This window comes from Vidua macroura, chromosome 7 (genome assembly GCF_024509145.1).
Source record: "Vidua macroura isolate BioBank_ID:100142 chromosome 7, ASM2450914v1, whole genome shotgun sequence".
Classification (NCBI taxonomy): Eukaryota; Metazoa; Chordata; class Aves; order Passeriformes; family Viduidae; genus Vidua; species Vidua macroura.
The window spans coordinates 12,262,844-12,282,008 of record NC_071577.1 but is presented as its reverse complement, the minus strand read 5'-3'; the positions used below and the strand labels follow the sequence as shown (position 1 = coordinate 12,282,008).

General features: G+C 38.0%; 1 protein-coding gene across 1 annotated transcript in view; it reads left to right on the top strand.

The window, feature by feature from the left end:
• HECW2 (HECT, C2 and WW domain containing E3 ubiquitin protein ligase 2) overlaps window positions 1–19,165 on the top strand; it is a 143,478-nt gene that overhangs the window by 114,657 nt on the left and 9,656 nt on the right. Inside the window, exons 18-27 of the mRNA XM_053982155.1 lie at window positions 2,114–2,197; window positions 3,958–4,067; window positions 7,524–7,644; window positions 9,699–9,812; window positions 13,442–13,594; window positions 15,611–15,709; window positions 16,870–16,999; window positions 17,592–17,738; window positions 18,141–18,255; window positions 19,021–19,106. Coding sequence (XP_053838130.1) covers window positions 2,114–2,197; window positions 3,958–4,067; window positions 7,524–7,644; window positions 9,699–9,812; window positions 13,442–13,594; window positions 15,611–15,709; window positions 16,870–16,999; window positions 17,592–17,738; window positions 18,141–18,255; window positions 19,021–19,106 — 1,159 coding nt within the window. The remainder of the gene's footprint in view (window positions 1–2,113; window positions 2,198–3,957; window positions 4,068–7,523; window positions 7,645–9,698; window positions 9,813–13,441; window positions 13,595–15,610; window positions 15,710–16,869; window positions 17,000–17,591; window positions 17,739–18,140; window positions 18,256–19,020; window positions 19,107–19,165) is intronic.

Sequence of the window (19,165 nt, the reverse complement as noted above, 5' to 3'; positions counted from 1 at the left end):
ACTTTGGAAGGAAACTGAAGATATGCCTTAACTGACTTTCTTCAGCAGAATGATTGGGGATTTTAAGGAACATAGTTTTATTTTACATTGAATGTGATTGGTCAGAAAAGACATTCTCTTAAGCTGAATGGTTCCATTCTAATTTTAGTATTTGAAGTTATTAATTTGATTAAGGTAAATTATCTTCCATTATTCCTCTCCTATATCCGTCTAAAGCTGATGCTTCAATAACATCTTAATTTTTATAAAGATCCCAGTTTTACTTTTCCTGGTTAGTGTTTTAAGACCCTGATTAGGAAATTATTGGAATCCATGTCTATTTGACACATTGTGAGACTAAGCAACTCCATGGACATTGCTGTAACACTTGATAAATTAAGACCTAACTAAAATCCTTCAGAATAAATTCTTTGTGTAATTTTTTTTGTACTGCTTAGTACAACTGCCGGTAATCTCTTCCTTTGAGGACCTCGGTGCAGTTGAAGCGAAATGATAATGATATTAAATATTCTTCTTATTATTATTAATAGTATTGTAATTATTACATAGGTGAAGAGGAAAATTAGTATCTGGCCAGTGGAAGAGGACAAAGATAATTTGAAAAGATCTCTAACATTTTCTGTCTAAAATAATTTCTCATTCCCTTAGAGAAAGAAGAGATAAGAAGTTGAGAGTCTATTAAAATATAAAATGAAAGTATACTACATGTAGAAAGTTGCTGTTCAGAGGTCTCATGGTGGAGTGAGAACATTATATTTACCATATCTTTATTATGCATGATGCCAAGATTAAATATTCTTCCAAGCCACTGCAGGTAAATCTGAGAGGCTGCTAAATAATGTAAAGGGCTTCAGGCAAAGGCACCTGTTACATTAAATATAATTTATATCTTAATGGAAGATAAAAGCATATATATTAAAGACATGTCACTGAAATCACAACTCTCACTGGCAGCCCCAGGAAGTCATGGATTGCATTAATTTGGAAGGCTGCATATATTAGTTAACCCAGAAAATGTCCTTCTGGTTTCTGGTGTTGCTGCCAACCAAATGCTAAGATAAATTTTGTAATCCACCATTTATTTCCTCCAGCCTTGCCATTTGGTCACCAAAGTGAAGTGGGCTCTGGAAGTGTCCAGATGTCTCTGCCCTGCCAATTGTATGGAGTGTTTTTTACCTTCTTGTCACTGTTGGTAATAGGGTAAGGGGTAGACAGACCTGTGTGCTGAGCTAATGCTGCTGTTCTTATACAGAGGTCTTTACTTTTCTGTTTGTTTGGGAGTTTTCTCCTTCAGATTTGGGACAGGTTTTACTACATGGGTTTGGTTCTTGTTTTCTTTTCCTCCAGAAGTGTAAAGCCAAATTAGAATTTATCTCTACTGTACTATCATACTAATAAAGAAAAAAGATGAAGGATGTACTTGTATTTCAGAATGCAGAGAAAGGCTCAGCAGAGAAAAAGAATAGGAATCCAAGGAATTATATCCAGTACAGATCCTAAAATTCTGTGTGTAACCATTCTCAGAACTTAGGATGTGTAGATTCCATAACAGTGACCAAACTGAGTCTAGGAGAAAGGATGTGTGCTTAGATGAAATAGAGGGGAGAAATAATACAGTTTTTTACTGGAAGATATCTTAAGTGCAGTGTGGTATGAAAATGCTGGCTTTAAAATCACGAGTACGCATTGTAATGTATGGCTTGCATTTGTACCGAGATTCAGAAGAGACAGTGAACTCTTTAAAGAGTTCACTTTTGCAGTAGGAATGTCCTCTTACAGGTTTCAGCCTGCTACTTTGAATTCAGAGACATGGACTGGAGTGTGAATTTGAGGGATTGATGGTTTTTTTGGTTTGGGTTTGTTTTGGTTTTTTTTTTGGGTGATTGCACTACCTGCCGAGAGTATGAGCACATGAGCATTGAAGAGATGAGGGCAATGGGAGCATCCTTCCTCAGAAGAATATTTTACTGCTCACATGGACTTGGTGTGGCAGGGAAAAAAGTAGAGAAAACCATAACCCAGAGATTTCTGATATATTCTGTACTTGTTGCTGTGGTACACATTGATGCCTTATTTGCAAAAGGTATTTTGAAAGCCTTTTTTACTTGCACAGGGAGAAGATCCAGTTCATTCGGACAGAGGGAACACCTGGGCTGGTGCGTTTATCCAGTGATGCAGACCTTGTCATGTTACTCAGGTAGGCACTGCTGCTGCCCTTGCACATGTGGAACACTCTGTGGCAGCTGCTCAGGAGCTTTCAGGGAGCACTGTGTACTGATGGTGTCATCCAATCATGTCCCCTTCACTCTCTGGACTTGCAGCTGGGAGAGCTACAGCTCAAGGCTCAGGTTTTATTTTCATCATGTTCAGTTCTAGATGGTAGTTGAAGGTCACACTTTTCATAGGACAATGGAATATGAAAGGCAAGTGCAAGAGCACCGTGCTTGTGATTTATATGGGTTTGCCCAGACCACCTTTAATTGTCCTGTTGCATCCAGCCCTGATGCTTAGAAAGGTGGTACAGCTCAGACCTTTATTCTTTTAGACTACATCTGTTTAATTCTGTGCTTTGGGAAGGTCCAGTTTGTAAAGGCACATACTTGAGAGGTGTTTTTATTACTTAATGTCTCTCTTGCTTCTTCACTGTGCTGTCAAGCATCGTCCTCTTTAGGAAAGGTAATATTCTTACAGACTTCAGGAAATGGGAAGCTGATTCTTCGGTAGTTTTCATTTAAGCTATTACCAAAAACCAGGCAGATTTTTTGCTAAAATTAAACCCTTTTGTCTTGATACTGTGCTCTCATCCACTGTAAAAGTGCATCAAGAAATTCACGGATACCTTTAAAATGGAATCTAGTGAAATAGAATTGACATTAGTAGTTGTATTTTGAGGCCAGGTTGCAAATTGATAATCCTTTCTGGTCCCTAAATCTCCAAATTATTACAGCTATTAAAAAAAAATCTCATTTGAAATCTGTCTTTGGGCCTTTTTGAAATGTAAATATTGTTTCTTAAAAAACTTTTTAAGATTTTTATATGTAACTTGGAGGAATACATCACTGCAAAAAGAACTGTCAGAAAGGACACGTTTAAAAAAAGTCCATGTAAAAAAAAGTCTAGATACTTGTTCGGTGAACAGACTTAGTAAAAAACATCTTTTATTTGAACGTTGTTTTCAGTGCATTGGGTAGTATAAGATTGGCTTGCAGTTCTTTCTATAGCTCAATTTTTGAAAGTAATTTTTACATGCTATTGCAGCAGTTTGTGTCATGTTTCACATTCAAAATACCTTTTGATACCAGATCCATTCTAACATTAGATATTCTGTCCCTTTTTGGATTTGCTTGTGTCAAATTTGGGAAAAGACTGAAATTTTAATATATATATGCATATGTACACACACACACAGATGCAGTAATTAGGCTGCAAAATGTTTGGGTTTTTTTCAGCTAAAAAGTTGTGTATCAATAATAGATGAAGCATGAAGTAACTGAGCTTGAACATGCTAGTTGTGATACCTGGTTCAGCAGGAGTGTTACTAAACATCAAATGTTATTGCTAACAAGCTTACCAGTAAATATACTTAACAAGTTCAGATGTGACTCTTAATCCTGGAGGCTGAGCATGTTTCTGAATAAAGTTATTGACCCCTTTGTAATGAGAACATTAAAACAAAAAAAAAAGAGGGAGGCCCATGAATTTTCAAGGGTGATTAACTATATTTTAACCTTGAGAACAAATACCCATATAGCAGTTGCTGCTTCCCAGTACTTTCCAAATCAGCTTGAGGAAATGGCAAAATATGGTAAAATATTTTGTAGCACTCTTAAGTGTGCAGAGTGGAAATAGGTGACTTCCAAAGAAAGCAGGTTAATAACTAGAGATTTATCCCTAGAAAGTGACACCTGCCATTTATTTAAATAAATATGTTCTTTCTTCTTTGCTCCTTTTTGCCAGCTTGTTTGAGGAGGAAATAATGTCATATGTGCCGCCACATGCCTTACTTCATCCTAGTTATTGCCAGTCCCCGCGAGGCTCGCCGGTGTCTTCACCTCAGAACTCTCCAGGTAAGTTGCTCAGGCAAAGCTTCTGCAGAGGCTCCATGAAACCACTTCTCATGCTTGATAAGACAAAGATCTAGAACTATTTTTGATCAAAGTCAACAAGTACAATTGCATTTAACTGTCAGACTTGAATGTTTGCCTTGGGCTCACAAGATTCTTTGCTGGGTGTATTGCAACTTCAGGGGTTGTGATTTTGTTCTGACTTGTAAAAAAACATGCAGACTTGTTTCTCACTGATGTGAAACAACTAAGTGACTGCTCATGCCAGCATCTTGATGCCTGGAGAATTAAAAGCATGGATCTAATACCTGTAAATTAAAATGGCAATGTAATGGAGCTGTGCGGCAATAAGGACAATTTTATGTATAAAGGCCAGCTTGTTATACTTTAACACAAGTTCAAAACCTAGCATACTGCAGCTATCTGAATATTCATGTCAGAATGGAAGGAAACTGATATTTCAGGTTCTGAGTTGCAGGTCAGAACTAAATTATTGCAAGTATGACAAGTTCCATTTGAAAACCATGTTGATAGATGTTGCTATGCTTAGTTTCCTCAAGATAATAGATATATAAATCTGAAATGGCTTAAGGGGGTTTCTACAAGTTCGATAACAAAAGTATAGATAAATAGAGAACATTTAAGGTATAAGCAACTCTAGGTATAGGTATTTCCAGACAGCAAGAAGTTTTTATCAGAAAAAGATCTGTGATTTTCATGGGCATTTCCCAGTCCACAATAACAAAAAGCTTTGCCTTTTCATGAAATCAGATTAAATGCATTCATAAACATGTGGTAGCTTTTCCTGCTGTTGGACAAAGGACCTCTGTAAGATCTCTCTGAAGAAACTATCTGAAGACTTTAATGATCTTATGGCATTCTGCGAAGCGGTGAAATACAATATTCACATTTATTAATACTTGCAGTATGTGTATGGTTTAGATACAATTGTTTCCCTTTATAGAAAACAAGGGAATGATCTCCATGTATGCATCTTAGTTCCAACTGCAAACCTGGCAGTCTTGTATAAATAAAACCAGTTTTGGCGTCCAGAGTTAAGATTTCTTAATCAGAGGTGCATACACCAAAGCATGCTGGGCATAGCTTCATTCCAACAAAGTAATTACAAAATACACTCAATCTTTAACGTGTGATATTCTCATTTATTCACAGTAGCAGCAGATAGGAGAGAATGAACAGTGATGGGTTTAGTCTCACTCTCCTTAAAATTGTAATCTTTCTTCTGGCTCGTAGAAAAATATAGAGAGACCATTGAATCTCCCTGTCAGTCTGCAAGTATGCACGTTTGTGTTGGTGTACAAATGACTTTTTTTATGAGAAATTGCAAATAGCCCATGTTTCTATGGAGGCTCTGTGTTTTCTCATCAGCTAAGCTGGCTGTGCTGCACTGCACGAGGTGGGGTGTTAAGGATCCATTGTTCAGATCAGTCACAATCACTTGTATTTTCTGTTTTGGAAAAGATGAATAGTCATGAAGCTACTCTTTATATCTGCTTTAGAATATAACCTCTTCGAAAATCAAGTATGATTATCACATCACTGGTGGTTTTTAGCTCTTCCATTAACATCTTTTGTTCCCAAGGCGGAAATAATCACTATAATTGCCCAGGAATTTCTTGGCATACGCATCTGATTTGCAGTGAGGACTTGACATGTGCTGACAGAATATTATGATGCTGATCTCTGAACCATGAAGTAATGTGTTATCAGATTCATGTTTTGTGGTACCCTTCAAAAAAACATCCAGCTTCTTAGAGGGGTTAACATTAAAGTGTATTTTTGTTGCTTTTTTCTGGTGACTGCATTTTTGTACTTAGTTTGACCCAAACCAAAACAAATGAGAGGGAAAAGGCTAGTAGTTAAAAGGCTTGTTTACTGTTTCTGTAAGTTTTCAGGAGATTTCAGCTGAATGTACCTTTAGAAGCTCTTGGTGCTCTCAGTAAAAGAGAAAAACCACTACAGATGAATCAGTGACCAGGATCTGTTTTGCCAGAAGGGTCCTTCATGTTCCTTTTAGAGCCCTACAGGTTCCATGATATTTACTATTCCTCCCACACTTCACTTCAGCCTGGAACAAGTGCCAAGTGTCTTTCTGGTCAGACAGGTCTTTTAAAGACCTGTTAAATGGCGTTCAGTGTTGTTAGTGAGCTCACTGGCTCTTTCCGATCTCTGCACAGATAGACTCTGCAGCTCCTTCCAGCCCCCACTTCCGCAGGATGTGCTGTCGCCTTTTCCGTCAGACCCATGGGCTTTGTGGCTGCTCTCCTTCCCCTGTCTCTGCCCACAGGCTGAACGGATGCACCTCCTCTCTTTTATTACCTGAAATTTCCCATGCCTTCCCCCACAGCAGCAATCACTGTTTCTGGATTGGCTTCGTTTCATGCAGGGAGCCAAAAGCAAACTTGCATGAGGAACTGAGTTAAAAGCCAGAACTCTGCAGACAAGTGCTGCTAAACTGTTCATTTGTGCTTTCAGAGCATTACAGGTGACCATCCAGAGAAGTAGTTGGCAACTTAGGCGTACTTTAGAGCATGAAAAATTTTAAACATCCTCCGAATTTTTTGTGTGGGATGTCTACACAGCGGCTCAGGGAAGGAGTTCAACTGCCTCCTTGGCACCCTGCCTCGCAATCAAATCAGTGGAAATCATTTATCCAGGGAGGCAGTGGAAGTCCTAATGATGGCCGTTTTCAGAATAGAGGAGACTAAACACCTAATTTGTATATACCGAACTTGTACATGCGGTTGTAGGGTAGGCCTTTTGTTTTGGTGTGCAGTTCTCATCTCTCCTTGCTTTCAAGAAATTGACCCTCAAAAACAGTTTGTCAAAATTAAATTCAATTACATGACCATCATGTATGTTTCTGCAGCCACAGATTAGAAGTTCCACAAACTTAAATTTGGTGTTCTTTCTATTCTTCCTATATTTTTCTTCCTTGTTACTTCCCTAGGGAAAAACTTCCACTAAGGAATGTCCAAATGTTTTCCTTCTTCCTCTTAGTGTAGTCAACAGGGGCAATGCAGAGTCCAGTCAGTTTTTGCTTCATTTCTGAGTTGTTGTTTTCCTGATAATATTAAAACCAGACTAGAACATTTATCGTATGAATAATTATAAAGGTTAGACATAAAGTGTACTTGAAAAACAAAAAGTAAAGTCCTTGTAGTTGCTTGTGTTGTTTTTAAAATACATCTTTTGCATTGACCTGGATTTGCTCTTTTAAGATTGTCTTTTGAAAGATGATACTATTGGAAGTGAGCAACCAAAAAGTCTTGGATGCAGAGCAGAGTTGAAGATATGCAGCTTTTACTCTTTATAAAGGTGACTAAACCAAGTACATACCATGCATACCTTTTGCTGTGAAGGAGTCTTTCCAGTAGCAGATGGGACATCCATCAGTTCATGTCACTCAGCTCATTCTTTGCCTGTTGCTCCCTGCAGGTACTCAGCGTGCCAATGCCCGAGCTCCAGCTCCGTACAAAAGAGACTTTGAAGCCAAGTTGAGGAACTTCTACAGGAAGTTGGAGACTAAAGGATATGGACAAGGCCCAGGGAAATTGAAGTACGTTGTGTATCTCATAAAACTGGATTTCTTTTCAGGCAGCATGCTTTGCCTCACGCATCTGTAAGCTTCTTCCCATTAGAAAGAATGCGGACGTTATGGTTACCCAGGCATTTCTGGGAATATAAAACCTGTAACAAAAGACTTAATGCCAGCATGGAATTCATAGCAGAGCATACAGCAAGTTCTGAGCACCTCTGTGCTTCCTCCAACTATGTTTTTGTACAGACAATATTATCAATACGGTGCCAAAAAGAGCTTTGGGAAGAGGCCTGCAGAACAGGAGGCATCTGAATTCTTCCATTATGATATAAACAGTTATATTTTCTCATATCTTTTTCCACTAAAAAAAATTAGATTGGCATATCTTTTGTACATCATTGCCTGTCCTGATACCACAGTCCTCTTTAGTTAAGAGAATTTTTGCATTAACTGTTACTAAACTCTAAGGACTGCCTTAAAAAAACTGCTAATATTTTTATTTTAGCACTCTGAATGGTAGAGTAGTTGGAGTGAGGTCTTCCCTCCTTCATTTATTTGTTAATCATGTGATTATATGCTGTTATATATAATAATTGTCCTCACAAGATACTTTCAAAATTTTGTAAATTACCAAGTCTTGTGCCAGTTATCAAACTCATAGCCATGAGGCACTAGAACATGATTTAATCATTTCCTCTATTAAAAAAAAAGGGGCTTTCTATTTTTTTCCTATTTCTTTCAGCCAGTCACTTCTCTTATTTTGCAGAAATCTGTGCAAAGCTCAGACTTCATTCATGTGAGCTTGTTAGAAGTTTTGCAAAACTGAAATGGGATTAAAATGCTATTGTTTAGACAAGTCTTAAGAGGCAAAGGTTGAGCAATGTCTGCCTAGAATATAATGAAATCATAAACAGTTAAAGCCTTATCTATGCAAGTTTTGTCCTGAATGCTTGGACAAATAACTGGTGGGGAGCATTCGCTCTCTGTAATAGTCTGTTCCATTTCTTACACCCTTTTTTCCCTGTCCTTTCTTCCCTGACTTATTTGCCATCCCACTGTAGATTTTTAAGCTGTAGTTTGACATCTGAATGGAAGTTTTCTCTGGGTTGCTTTCCCAGGCAGCAGTGCTGATCTGTTCAAAGCAGGGCCCAGCACAGCTCCACTGCTGCCTGGCTCCTCTTGTTGCCCAGGTGCCTGCTCAGTTCCTGGGCTCTCCCCTTGCATGTCCTCAGCAGGATGGCTCAGTGCAGTCGCTGAGCTCTGCAGGGCAGAGGGGCTTTGCAGGAGGCTGGGGTGGGTTCAGCTGCCTTCCTGCAGGCAGCAGCAGCTGCAGTCTGATGGGCACACACAATAGGCAGTATTTGAATACAGGGCAAGTGATGTTTCAGGAAACTAAGTAAACACTTTTTTTTTTGGCAGAGGATAAAATATTTAAGTAAGGAGGATTCTTTCACCTCTTATTTTAGATCTTTATGACACTTCCTCATTTTCACAATTTTTCTTTCAGAAGGTACATTGTGTTTTCACATAAGATGTTTCAGTGGGGTTTTGTACAAATAACTGCCATTCCTTCTGGACTTTTTGTACCATCCCACCCTCAAGGATAATGTAGGGATGTGTGTTTCTGGGTTTATCATACTGTGATTTTCCATGTTTTTATCTTTTTCTATGTTAAGAGATTGATTTTTATGGAAAATATGAGACTCTTACTCACAGTTAAACTCACTTAGGGGCCTAGCTTTACAAAAGGATTTCAGACTTAATGAAAAGGCCAGCTTTAAGACCTTTCTGTTTAAGACTTTAATTTAAGGAAGAACTAAGGTAGACAAAACAAAACTACTCTTCTTTGTACAAAGGACATTTTATTGAAACATAAGGGAGAGCATTGGAGGAGAACAGGAGCTTTCTGATCTGAATAAAATTATCCAGCAGAAACAGGTATCTCTGAAATCACCTGATTTCAGAGATACCTGTTTCTGCTGGGTAATTTTACCATCCTGCTGTCTAAATAGATGTTTCCAAATGTGGTTCATGTTCACAAATTGCTGTTTCAAAATAATTTTGCCCTTCAGATTAATCATCAGGAGAGATCACTTGTTAGAAGATGCCTTTAACCAGATCATGGGCTACTCGAGAAAAGACCTGCAGAGAAATAAACTCTATGTCACGTTCGTTGGGGAAGAAGGGTGAGTAGAACAGGGAAGTATTTGTGGTCTGAGAACACGGTGTCTTGCAGCTCCTCTCTCACCAAACTTGTTGTCTAGAGTGAAAAGAGGAAGGACTGTGGTCAGGAAATGCCACATACACAAGCCTAGAACATAGAGCTGTTCAAGATGGCTTCTTAAGCATTTTGCAATGTAACATATCCTGCCTTTGCAGAAGTAATGTGAATGCTTATGTGAATTTTCCCAGTGGTTGGTGTGTGTTTCAGAATGTTGCTGGGAAAGCAAATTACAAACCAAACAACTTTCTTGTGTTTTTCATATTTCTTTTCTCTCAGTGCTGTTGGGTCTCTAGGGCTTACCAAAAGACAGCTGCCATTTGTTGGAGGGAGCGTGTTTTCAGAGTAGGCTATGGGCTCAGTCCTTAATTTAGCCCCTGTCTGAGGCACTGAGAGCAGAAAGCCCTCAGTGCTACAGGAGATACTCACTGCCTCTCCAGGCCAGGGCCTCCATCACAAATAAAAGCAACTGGGCTGTTGCCAGTTGTTAAAAAACCCCCAAATATTCCCCACGTTTCAAAGTCACATTCAGAGAATGCTCAATCTGTGTCTAATGAAAGTCTAATGTCTTACAGGTTGTGAGATGTGCTTTGCAAAGCAAGATGTGGTTAGATTTCCTTTGCAAGTGAAACTGAAACAATGTACTCTTTGCTGCTTTTGTCTCTTGATTTATGCCCCCTTTGGCAGGTCTTAAAGCCCACTTGTCTGTTGTTGAAATGGTTCATGAATATGTTTATAAACATTCAAACTTTTATTCCATGATATTCAGAAAACTGCAGCACAGCTCTTGGAATGCTGTAGTGTGGGCTCTTGCCATGCAGTGTGTGAGTCTTTAAAATGCAAAGTTGTAATAGAAACATCTCCTACAAGATTAGATAAAATTAATATGTCTTTGAAAACCTCTAAATCCTGCTGTTTGTTTAAAGTTCACCCTGAAGCACTTAGTGTTAATAAAGACCCAGTGAAGTCTTAAAATAAAGAGTGTTTACAGCTGAGAGCCAAGTGTGGACTTGTTCATATAAATAATATCACCATGCTGTCTGAGGAAAAAGTCAGAACTGGAATGGCAAGGCTGGTGCACAATGAGATTATGCTGTATTGACAAAGGAGGGTGGGGATGCAGGAGCAAGGCCTGTTTTACACAGCTCCTATGAGGCTTTACTTTCACAGCTACAGCCTCAAATCAGATTTAAAAATGAAAGGGAAATTTTTAAAATCATACATGAGATAGAGATTGATCCAGATACACCATTTCCATCAGATGTCACACTTTTGCATTTCAACACTCAGCAACATGAAGAGTGACCTGGAAATGGGAGTGACACCTCCTGTCCCCATTATATCCATCTCTACGTGAGACTCTAGCCTTAATGGAAAAGAATCAGTTAATTAGGAGAAAAGTCAAATTAAAATGACGTCAGTCCTTTATTTACACATCTGTATTTTTAATGAAGAAAGGATGTGTGCAAACAATATTGTTTCATGAGAGATGGTGCAAGGATGTGTGTCACATCCAAGTACTCATTTGGCCAGGTGAAGAAAGACAGGTCAGGGTGGAGGAGAGGAGGAATAAGAAAAGTTAATTGTTTCCTATCTGCTCCTCCTTTTTTAAGAGTGTAAGTAGGAGTTTGCTTGTGCATTTCTTTTCCTCTTGGTAAAGAGATACAAGTCATAAAGTAATGGGTAAGGAAATACTTGCATAATACAACATTCTAGTAACTATTGATTTATTAGTATATAAAATAGTAAGTGGGGCAACTCAGACATGGTTATTGCTGTTCAAGTGATTTCTGTCATAAGTCTCGTAATGCGTATCTTCCTCAAATGTTCAGTTTCTATACTCATCAATTGTGATGCTCATTTAATGGTTTTTATACACTCATTCATTTTGGTAATACATTTTGAAAATTTAGATAGAAAAAATATGGTTCCTTGTTTTTCCTGAGTTCTTTGAACTATTAGGAAAAGCTGCTTTGCATTTAAGAGTGGTAAATCTGAAGTACTAATGGTGCTTCCTAGGAGACATGAGTCATGTTGCCAACAACATACTACTCTCCTGAATATCCAAATGCCCCACAGTTGCAGCTGTTGTGTGGTTGCATACCTCTCGTATGAAGTTTTCTCACCCTCGTGCCAAGCCTTTAATTGTCGGATAAATCTGACTGGCAGTGCAGGACTCTCCTGATTGATTTATTTAATATGACTCATAGTAACTGCATACAGAAGGAGCTGTATGAAATGGCTGATAGTCAAGCACACAGTTTCCTTTCTAGCTTAGGATTTCTTAGTGTGTCTGATTATCCCAGAAGTTTGCAAGAGTCTTGCAGATGACCCTTTACTTGATCCTGGTATTCGTGCCAAGATCAAGACCCGACAGTTGTCCATGATGCTGAACCATTTTTGAATTTTTTTTCTCTACTTTGTTGATGGAATCTACCCCTTCTTGCCAGGGTAAGGATCTGTTTCAGTACTTCACTGCTGAAGCTTAACAGAAGTGAAATGCTTCCAAGTGACTGAAGGGAAAATGTTTTTTATTCAGCTGAGGAAAGAGGGTTTGTCCTCAGCTTGATAATGGCTCCTAGCCTTTACTTTCCTGACAACTTCATCCTCAAAAACAGCTCTCATTTGTGGTTGTCTTCTGTAAAAGTTAATGAGCCAAAACATTCGTAGCAGGAGTTCTTTGTGAAAGCTGACCTTCTCTGTGGTACTTCTGTCTGTGCATTGTCTTAGTACTTGAGTCAAATATTAAATATTTTATCTATAAAAGATGTATCTTTCTGTCTATTTCTTAGGGTTATAAAAAACCTCTGCTCCCCACTGGAAAACTCCTAGATTTCTGTTTTCCAACTCTAATAGAGCATTAACATCATACCTAACTCATTTCACTGGTGACCTGCAGAGTAATGTCACAATTCAGTCTCAGTGCATTGTCAGCAATGAGTTTGTTTATCATTCAGGAAGAAGGGGTTATTTAGATTCATTAGTACTGGAATCTTGAAATAGGGGAAAAAAAAAAGAAAACAACAAATAAAAAAACCCCACAAAGGAAGTGCACTCTCCAAAAGACATTTAAATGCACTCAAGTTTGGAAGACAGACAAGAAAATTTAGACCAAGAAACATAAATCACTGAAGTAATCTCAGATTATATTGCTAGAGAAAACAGAAATATTATCCCTCAAATTGTCCTATGGTTGCAAGTCTGCAAAGACAATATATGACCATTTTTTATTTTCATTGTTAATTTGTCAGATGCAGATAAGTCTGATTTTGGCTCTTTTCATGATTTTCCTCCTCCCTACCCTGGCCAGCCCCAATTATTTGGTTATATTCCTGTGGCAAAGAAGCCACTACAGCTGGAGCCAAAGCTTTTTTATGAGTGCAGCCCACACGGAGAACTTCATTCCAGTCCTGCAAGCCATTCCATTTTAGAATAGTCCCTTGAGAGTTCCACATACTTTTGCATTAAGCAATCTGCACAGCTAAGGGTTTTGGTTAAAATCTTACGAAATTTTAATCAAAATATAGTGTAAGGAATGTAGATTTAAAAAAAAAAGCTTCTTACTTCATAGTAATGCCAGGTTTCTCTTTAAAGGTTGGACTACAGTGGACCATCAAGAGAGTTTTTTTTCCTGGTGTCCAGGGAGCTCTTCAATCCATATTATGGTTTGTTTGAATATTCAGCCAATGATACCTACACAGTACAAATAAGTCCCATGTCTGCTTTTGTAGACAATCACCATGAGTGGTAAGAATTCTTTTCTTTTCAGATACATTTTCTGTTATTCCCACTTGTAGAACAACTGCTCAAATCTGATCAAGCCATGTAACCCAGAATCTGATCTTTTTAACCAGCAGCAAAACAATAGCATTTCTTTAGACTTCCTTGATTTTGGTTTCTCTTGTGGTTTTTAAATGATCTTATTTCTCACAAGGTCAGCAAAATTATGATTTGGAACATATATCATGGGATTGTCTCACAACACAACTCCTTGCATTTCTTGTACATTAGTAGTCATTTCATCAAAGCAGTATTAACCTCTTGTGTATTAGAAAAAACCAAGAAAAATAACAACACATTGACTTTTTGTCAGCTAAGGAGATGAAGGGAGGTTTCAGGCACATATTACTGTATGTAATTTGTTTGAGTCTTCCTAAAGAGTACAGAGATCTCCTCAGTGGAAAAACTCCAACATACCTATTGGAAGGAAATCTGTGGTGATATCTTAATTGGGGGTAGGGGGGAGACTGCTGATCACACGGCTTTGAAACAGTCTGTACATTCAGTCATGCTTCTAAAACAGTTATCGAGGATTTTTGCCTAATCCTATTTTCACAATTATAAGCCAGTTTACATCACCCTCAGTTGATTTAAGCCATGGCTTCACCATAAATCTGTAAAGCTGTGCTGTGACTATTGACAGAATTCTGCTGTGTAAGTAGTTGGATTACATTAATAGTGGAATGACAGCTACTCATCTCTGTAGGATACATATGCACTGAGTTCTTATTTTTTGAAAGCCAGTTATGAAGAATGAGTATTAGAGGGGAATCTCATTACTAATTTTACAAATTAAAAGAAAATATCTGGTTGACAGTTCAGTTACTTGAAGCAACCTGCCTGTTGAACTCCAGTATCTCAAGTCTCTATTGGAAAGGCAGAACAGCCTGGCATAGAGGTGAGAGAAAACCCTTAGGTGCTGTGCAGCTTCTGCCAATGGTTTTTATTCATCTCTGGCTTCTGCAGTGCTGGACCAGAGACCTGGGGAATGAAGGAGGCATGAGCCCTATCTCTTTCAGGGAGTGCTGCTTTTGTACAGCCTCAGGGGGAATTCAGAAAATGCAGCTGTGACAAGCAATTTATTCATAGAAAGGGGAAGGTTCTGCAAGTCACATCCTCGTCTTGCAAAGATTGTACAAGCAGGTGTAATAAAGCCCTAATTTTTCAAAGAAAAATGTTGTAAAGGATACATAAACAGAAAGTTCAAGAAACATTTATTCTGAAAACAAACACTAGACTTTAATCTAGTTCTAGAATTGTGGAAGAGTTTCCATGATGGATCTTGATTCTCATGGGAATGTTTGGAAAGACCCTCCTATTTCAAGGTTGAGAGCAAACTTCCTCCTTACACACCCAACAAAATGAAGATAATAAGGGAAGAAAGAGAGAGGTGAGAGAAGATTTAGATCCTGTTGACATAAGGCTGGAGAGCACTGCAATACATAGAAAACTTTCTGGCACTCTTTGTGAAAATATACATAGAACTCCTTAACCACAGTCAGAAGAGGGAGCAAGGAGTCCCTGCCAGTAGGAAAGACAGGCAGCATGAGCTGTCAGGCTGGGAAAGATTAGAAGAAACTTTGGCCTCTCTATAACATGAAAACAAGTTAATTCTGTAGGGGTGTGAAATAGAAATAGGCAGTGGCTATCATTTTGGGAGATAATGCATTTATAAAGTGCTCTAACCCAATCAGCTCTGTCAGGGGCTGATTGGGTTAAATATAGATTTGACATTTTTGAGCAGTTGTAACTTAGGTATCAGATGGATTTACCACACCCTGCAGACTTGCTTTTTAAATTATTTTTTTCCCTGAGCCTTACTGAGAATGTTAAAGAAACCCAAGAAATAAACAAAAATACCACAATTTAGACATAGCTGTCTGATTTAATAATGCTGTTTGGAAATGCATGCAAGTTTTGATGACAGAGCAGTGTACCAACCACAAAGTTTCAGTATCATGACCGTAACTCTTTCTCTTCCAGGTTCAGGTTTAGTGGTCGAATTCTTGGTCTTGCTCTGATACATCAGTATTTGCTGGATGCCTTTTTTACAAGACCCTTTTATAAAGCCCTCCTCCGAATGTGAGTAGAACTGTTCTGTCTCCTCTTTTGTTTGGTTCCATCCCCATCAATGATGCCATTTTGTGTATGGATTATTTATGATGCTGTATTGACAAAGGAGACAGGCCATTATTTCTAATTTAATAAACTGATTTCAATCCATTAATTTTTTGAAAAACTTCCTTGTTTCCACTACCTCAGAATGTTGTTTGTGATCAGTATGAGAACCTTGTGTTTTGTTTTAGCCCTGTTTTCAGCTTTCTTCTACAAAATCTTAGACTTGAAGATGTACAGTGCAAGTGCTGTGGGCTTATTCCAGATACTAATAGAAGAGTTCTTATTCCTTTGTCATGTAATGACTCACAGGATAGGATATGAATCACTTCATAACTTAGACTGCACCATCCATTCTCAGAGGTAGACTGATTGTTGGCAATTTCCATTTTGAGGAGCTATACTTTGATAGACTTCAGACTTAGTTTCCAGAACTACTGCTTCTGTTCTGGCTAAAACAATGAGAGCTGTGCTTGCTCTGGAACCTAAGACCTAATGAACTTAAGGTGCTTTACTTTTTATTTGAAAGCTGGTTTTGAGATGTCTGGAAGCATTTTATTCCTATAAAACATTGCATGTTCGAGTAGTGGGGAATAATTAATCCATTCCTAGTGCACATATATTTTTAAAACACTTAAATGCTAGCAGCATCATTTTAGTAAGAAGGACGAGGTACGGGAAAGTATGGCAAGTATGTGGTAAGCTGGAAATCTAAGCAGTTCAGCAAATAATGGAGATGAGGCAGTGTAGCTACATAAACAAAAAGGACACTGCTTGCTTGTTTAAAAAATCTTAAAATTTCATTTATTATTTGAATTCTTTATCTCTTCAATGTTTGTATTTTCATAATTCCTAAATGTGCTTTACAGGAAATACGGGGCAGACTCACCATTAAGAAGCAATGTGTCTTCAGATTAAATTCTGGAGTTTTGTATATTTACAGAGTTATTTTGTGTTATACAGTAACTGCTGTTACCAGGCAAATAAACAGAGATTTGAAGTTGTCCTCTTTATTGATGTTTCTCTTGGCTCCCATTCACAGTCTGTTTTGTCTGAGTTTAGTTACTGAGCACAGGCTGCTGCCATCATCTCTCTTTGTGTGTTTTCTTCTTTTTTTTTCTGTCAAGACTCTGTGACCTGAGTGACCTGGAATATCTGGATGAGGAGTTTCACCAGAGTTTGCAGTGGATGAAAGACAATGACATACACGATATCCTAGATCTCACGTTTACTGTAAATGAAGAAGTTTTTGGGCAGGTGTGCAAGTTTCTTCATTTCCTTGGTGCATTCTACTGCTAGATAAACATTTATTTGGACAGAAGAATGAGTGTCTCTACATGCTGCTTTGAACTTGTATTTAAAAAACTCCTGCTGGTGAAACCAATGTTGAAATCTGAAGAGGAACTAATATTTGTAACTGGTCAAAAACGTTTTCCTGGTTAAGGAGATTTTCTGGAGAGTATCCAAAATATCAGACTTTAGGATTGCTTTGCTAGAAGTAGTTTACCTGAATTTAATTGTAGCAAAGTTGCCATTCAGAGGTATTGCAACACCTTTGTTAAGGTGTTATTCAGAAAACTTCAGTGTTTTAGTCACTGTAAAGATTGTTGCTTCTTCTCCGCTTATTCTTAAATCTTATTATGAAGGTTCCTCAGACTAAATGGAATTTAAAATATTGTTGTAAAAAATAATTTTTGTATGTTCTCTTACTTCACATATTCCAGTTTGCTTGTCAGGCTTGGTTAGTGATTTTGAGGAATTACTTCAGCTTAAAAATTTAAATTACTACAATTCCTTCTTTTATCTTTATAATAACTGTGTTGTCACTTGGTCATTTTTTTGTCCTAAGATCACAGAACGGGAACTAAAACCAGGAGGTGCCAATATTCCAGTCACTGAAAAGAACAAGAAAGAATATATAGAGAGAATGGTGAAATGGAGAATTGAGAGAGGAGTTGTACAACAAACAGAAAGTCTGGTTCGTGGTTTCTATGAGGTAAAAAGCTCCAAAATGAAATTAAATTTTTTTCTCCTTCCAAAATATTTTTCTCCTTATATACATTTCCAAAATACAGGGTCCCAAATATAATCAGAAATGCCCTTGCAGATATTGGAAGAGGAAGGGAGGGTAAAAAAATTTTTTTTAGTCATTTATATAAAAGACTGTGGTTATGTATCTACTTTGCACTGGACAATACTCTCGATCACTGTATGATTAGCATTGAATCCTTGCTCTGTTTCTGCATTGGGTCTCTGAGGCTTGTTTGTTTAAAAAGACAAAACCTGAATTCTGAATTACCTGAATGATACCTGGTAAATACCTTAGTAGCAGACTTTATGGGGAGGCACAAATCAGTACATGAAGAAGTGTTGCTATGCATTTTATTTCCTTTCACAGGTGGTTGATGCAAGACTGGTTTCTGTATTTGATGCCAGAGAACTGGAACTGGTTATAGCTGGAACAGCAGAAATTGACTTGAGTGACTGGAGAAATAATACAGAGTACAGAGGAGGTAACTTGAATTTTGACTATTTAATGAGAGTGTTGAGGGCTCTGGATCTACCTAGTTTTCAAGACAGTAAAAAACCATCCCATGAGATACATTTATAGTAACTTTTGAGCTTCTCTGGTTAAGTTAGTGTTGGGAGAAGGTAATTTTTCCATTTTAGTTTGCTTTGTTGCATCCCCTTGCAGCTCTTTCCTGGCTGTTCTTGCCAAGACAGCACGACAGAACACTCTTCTCCACAGAAAGTACCATGCTCAGCTGCACACTGGGAGGTACCTGGAAGAGAAATGGAAATGGTGGCCATTCTTAGGTGGATGTTCCTCTTTTTTTTTTTACACACTCAATGTTGACAGGAAATTAGAAGCAATCACAGTGACTGCAGGCTGGTACTTGAGGTGATTTGAGAGCAACAGAAGATTTGGGAACTGTGAGATACTGTGAGATGGTTGCAGCATCATTTGTAGTTTTGGGTAGATAAGTAGGACAGTATTGGAATATTTCAAGAACTAGCATTCCTGTTAGTGACTGATTAATGTAAGAAATTATTGCACGATGGATCTCAATTCTTTTTGTCATAGTACATTCATTCTCTGCCTTTAGGATTTTTAAGCATTTTAGGAGTATTTCTCTCTCACCTTCTGCCTTTTGATGCAAGTGGATAAAGAATATGGCATTACTGTGACTAGGGACAAACCAGGAAAAGCTTACTAACTATTCCCTCAACCACTTTCAGAGCACCTGATAATATGAAGGCTCTTGTTGTTTTAACAGGTTATCATGACAATCACATTGTAATTCGGTGGTTCTGGGCTGCTGTGGAAAGGTTCAACAATGAACAACGTCTAAGACTTTTACAGGTAAGAAATCATCTGATCTGTGGAAAAATAATTAAAATTTGGTGCTAAAATAGCCCCAT